We start from the raw sequence: 4,550 nt of genomic DNA, 5'->3' as shown, positions 1-4,550 counted from the left end.
TCGGGATATAGGGATTTAAATAAAATTTGAATAAATCTCCCCCTTCAAGCGGGACGATGGAAGGAAAGGATGGAGGAGGGCAGGGGACGGGGGAGGGGGCAATTGGGGTGTCTCAACCCCCCTGGTCCCCCGGCCCTGCGCTGCTTCGGCCCGGGTCCCAGGCCGCCTCTCTCATCCCTCCTCAGCTCCTTCCTCCTTCCTCCTCTCCTCCCCCTCCCTCATCCTTCCCTCCTCCTCCTCCTCCTCTTAACTCCCTCCTTCTCCCAAAGGAACCCCGCCCCCTACCCCCTCCTTCCCACACCACCTTCACTTTTCAGGAGCACGCGCAGGGCACGACGGATGTCGTAGTCCTGCGGACCCTTGGACTACCGTGGGACTAATGGGACGCTGGGGTCAGCTGGGACTACAAACAAGATGGCCGAGGGCGTCCCAATCCGGGAGCCGAGGATGCCGGGAGTTATAGTCCGGTTGCCCCGAGGCTCCCAGTTGCACAACATAGAGAAGGAGCGGTAATGATGACTACAAACAAGATGGCCTTCTCCCACGACCCGACCTCCTTCCCAGGCATTCACACGCCCTCCTGTCCACAACCCTCCGCGTGTGTGGTACCTGACGGGAGTCGCAGTCCTTCTGCTGCCTTCCCGCTGCCATTTCTACTCTTCAGGAACAATGGAAAGGTGAAAAGAAACGAGGACTACAGGCAAGATGGCGAAAGAGGGGCGTACACCTGACTAGTAGTCAGCCTTATGAGGTGCGATGGGAATAGTAGTTTTCTAGCCTTCTGGTATTCCTTAAGAATAGTAGAACCAGGAGGATAAGGAGACTACCATAAAGATGGCAGGTTACCTAGCCTCTCCTGGTCGCTTCATTCTACCACCTTGGGCACCTCGCCCGCCTGTAATATCAAAATTCCCCCACCAACTAGCGCAAAGCATGACGGGAGTTGCAGTCCTCCACCCTCCTCTCTATTCTCTTCAACAAACAATGGAAGGAGAATGGGGCGTGGACTACCGGCAAAGATGGAGACCGAAGGAAAGGGGCGATGGCCACATGGGATTTGTAGTCCACATGCTAACGCTGCTTCTTGCAGAAATACGGGAAAAGACTACAGTAAAGATGGCAGCCTAGTTGCTCTAGACCTCTGCGCCAGTGCCCGCTGGGGGACGTAGTCCCTTTCCTAGTTTTACAGAGAAAGCACATTGGTGGTAGAAACGTGCATCACGGCGGACTCGCCAAATTGCGAGCCGACGGAAACAGAAAGCTTCTTTCCTTCTTTCCCTGCCACCCCGTTGTTGAACGGCCTGTCGGGAAATGTAGTCCTAACTCTCACCCGCTAACGGAGAAGGAATATCTATGTCTAGCACATAACGACAACAAGTGGGGAGTAGTGCCAGCAGAGGAGAAAGACAGCTGCACATCCAGGAATATTATAATGTCTGCCTTCCCGTGGGGCGAGAACTTAATATTTCCCAGAAAGGCTTGCAGCAGGAAAGCAACAGCAATCGGGATTGTCGCTTCAGGGGAGGCGTGGTTCTCGCCTAGAGTACCATCACCCAGATGTCCTTCGAAAAGCTTGAACACCTCAAGTCTTCAGGCTGTAACGTCATACAAAATCCCCGCCCCTCCTTGGGAAGTCACCAAACCTCGGTTTTCTCATCTGAAAAATGGGGATAATGACACCTACCTGGAAGCTGAGTTAGGAAGGTTAAACAAGATAATGGTCAGGAAAGTGTCCAGCTCAGGGCCTGGCATGGGGCACGTGTTGATAGTTCCTTTTCCGAGGTCCCTTCCAGCTTAGCAGTTGTGGGATCCCAGGAATCCACCTTAGCGGACAGAGTTAGCACCCGTGACAAGAAAACTGGCGGGCGAGGCTATCCCCATCTTGAGCCACCTTTCCTTTCTGGGTCCTCCACCGTCCACCACCGAGCTCTGCTCCCAGGGGGCGCCCAATCTCCATTTCACTTAGGTCCTGCAAACTGGCCAGGTTCCGCATCCCTTCCCTGCTCACCAGCCAGCCTTAGAGGCACCCCGCAGGACACCTTACCTACCAAAGTGAAAGGGGCTGCTTCCCATCTCTGTGCCTTCTTACCTACCTTCTTAATAGTCCTTCTCTGTCTGGAAAATTGTTCATTTCTTTCTGGCACTCTTCTCCAAAGCAGTCCCCAGTGGTTCCTTCTCATTTTTGTGTTTGAGAGGAGAGAGTTTGAGGGCCCTGTGGAAGACTGGTGGATGTGGTTTTTCAGGCAGGGAAGTTAATGCTGGCCAGTGTTGTGTGAAGTGTCAAGTTTGTACAGACCAGTCTCAGGTCACACTGAGGCTCCTTCCAACTCACTTTGTTGTGGTGGTGTTAGGTGCTGTTGAGTTCTGGCTCATAGCAACTGCACAAGTAATTTCTTTTAGAAGGAGCAGCACAAGGCTTGTCCTTATGAAGCAGAGGTTAAAGATGTCCCAAATGTCCAAATTTTCCAAACTGTTGTACCACTCCATCATCTCTAACAACCATTCCTCCCCCAGTACTATCCCTCTCATCTTGTTCTTGTTCGGCACCATTCAGTCTGTTCCAGCTCGTATCAACCCTATGTACAATAGAATGAAACAGTCACTGTGTCAATCAGGAGCTCTGGTAGCGTAGTGCCCTAGGCAATTGACTGCTAACCAGGAGGCTGGCAGTTCAAACCCACCAGCCATTCCTCGGAAGGAAGGTTGGACAATCTGCTTCCGTGGTGATACTGCCTCGGAAACCCAAGGAGGGGTTGCTATGAGTCGGGTCCGACTCCATGGCACACAACAACAACTGTGTCAATCCATTTCCTTGAGGGTCTTCCTGGCTTTTGCTGACCCTCTACCAAGCATGATAACCAGGGCCTGATCCCTTCTGACAATATGACCAGCGTGAAAGATGAAGTCTGGCCATTCTCACTTCTAAGGAGCATTCTGCTATATTTCCTCCAAGACAGATTTGTTGGTTCTTCTAGAAGTCCATGGTACAGTCAACATTCTTCACCAACACCACAATTCAAATGCATAAATTCTTCTATGGTCTTTGTTTTGGTTACTTCCTGCCTCTCTAACAGAAATACCACAGGTGGATGGCTTGAACAAACAGGAATTTATTCTCTTACAGTTTCGAAGGCTAGAAGTTCAAGTTCAAAGTGTCAGGCTCTACAGGCTGGGTGAAAGCCCCTCAACCTTGGGCTTCAGCTCTACCTCTTGCTCCAGGCCCACTGAAGCTGGAGGCTTTCTTCACTCAGGCAGCAGGTGGCTGCTGAGGCTGACAAACCCAAGGTTGACAAGTAAAAAGGCACAGTCCTGATATTACCAAACCACATGGCAGGCCATTGATTCAAGTTCGTTAAGAGTCCCAAGATCATCAGACAACATAGCAGACTGCTGAATAGTGACTCGGCTATATACAGGATTCAAGATGCCAAAAGCTACAGACTACTCCTAAAGCTTTTCTTTATGTACTGGGAGCAGACCACATCCCTAAGGCAGCTACTCAGATGCTCATAGGAGATTCCGCCATAGAGTTGATTACCAGTCTCATTATGGGGAATACTACACCCAGCTGCCTAGCCACTGAAAACCAGGCCCAGCCAAGTTGACACGTAACCTTAACTACCACAGTCTAACTTATTCATTGTCCAGATCTCACAGGCATATGAGGCTATTGAAAATACCATGGTTTGGCAAAACTCAAAATCATAAAATAAGACTGGGCTTCCTGGTCTGATGAAGACTGGTGGAACCCTCAAGACTATGGCCCTCAGATACCCTTCAAGCCAGGAACTGAACTGAATGCCCGTGATTCAATTTCAGCCTATAAGGTGGGTGTACACACAGAACAATCAACCATATGAGATCAAAAGGGCAGCATTTGCCCAGGGCTTGAGCAAGGAAGGCATAGAGAAGGGGATGGGAAGGAAGGATGAAGGAAAGAGGTGGGCTAAGAAGAATGCTGTGGCAGTGTGGGTCACAGTGTCATATAATAACCACTAGTTGAAGATCATCACCTCATGCTGAAAGATGGAGCTTCACCCTCTCTTCACTGGCATCTCAGCTGCAGCTTCCAGAGGCTGTTCCTTCACCCTAACAGGCCAGCAGCTTCTGGATGTGGTAGAAGATGATAGTGTATCCACTACCTCACTTTCTTTTATGTAAAGTACGTCCCTTGATCCAAGGAAGGAGGCAGTTGTGAGCCATTAGCAGCCCAAACTCCCAACAGCTGGGAGATGGGACACTGCTAGTAAAGGGGATCTGGGTGGGATACCAACCACATTCACTACAGTATCTGACTTAAACTTTTCCTTATAATTTTCTAGCCATCCCAATACTTTAAAAAATAAATATATTTTTTTCTTATCCACCCTCATTTGAAATGTCCCTTTTATTACACCTTAATTGAATATCTATATGTAATACATATGTGTCTGTTACTGGTCTTTCTATTCTGTTCCCTTGACCTACTTGTCTAATTCTGCATCTTTATCACACCGTGCTTTATTTATCATGGCTTCAGAATACTTTTTGTTTTAAAAATATCAATTAGA

General features: G+C 49.3%; 1 protein-coding gene across 1 annotated transcript in view; it reads right to left on the bottom strand.

The window, feature by feature from the left end:
• The window catches only part of FBXL19 (F-box and leucine rich repeat protein 19), a 21,925-nt gene extending 21,274 nt beyond the window's left edge, over positions 1-651 (bottom strand). Inside the window, exon 1 of the mRNA XM_007950256.2 lies at positions 610-651. Within this exon, the coding sequence (XP_007948447.2) occupies positions 610-651 (42 nt within the window). The remainder of the gene's footprint in view (positions 1-609) is intronic.
• Between the last annotated feature and the right edge of the window lie 3,899 nt (positions 652-4,550).

The sequence above is a fragment of the Orycteropus afer genome, unplaced genomic scaffold (assembly GCF_000298275.1).
Source record: "Orycteropus afer afer isolate SDZICR_OR568_19922 unplaced genomic scaffold, OryAfe1.0 scaffold00266, whole genome shotgun sequence".
Taxonomy (NCBI): Eukaryota; Metazoa; Chordata; class Mammalia; order Tubulidentata; family Orycteropodidae; genus Orycteropus; species Orycteropus afer.
Note: the sequence above shows the minus strand (reverse complement) of the source record. Positions and strands in the feature narration are given on the sequence as shown.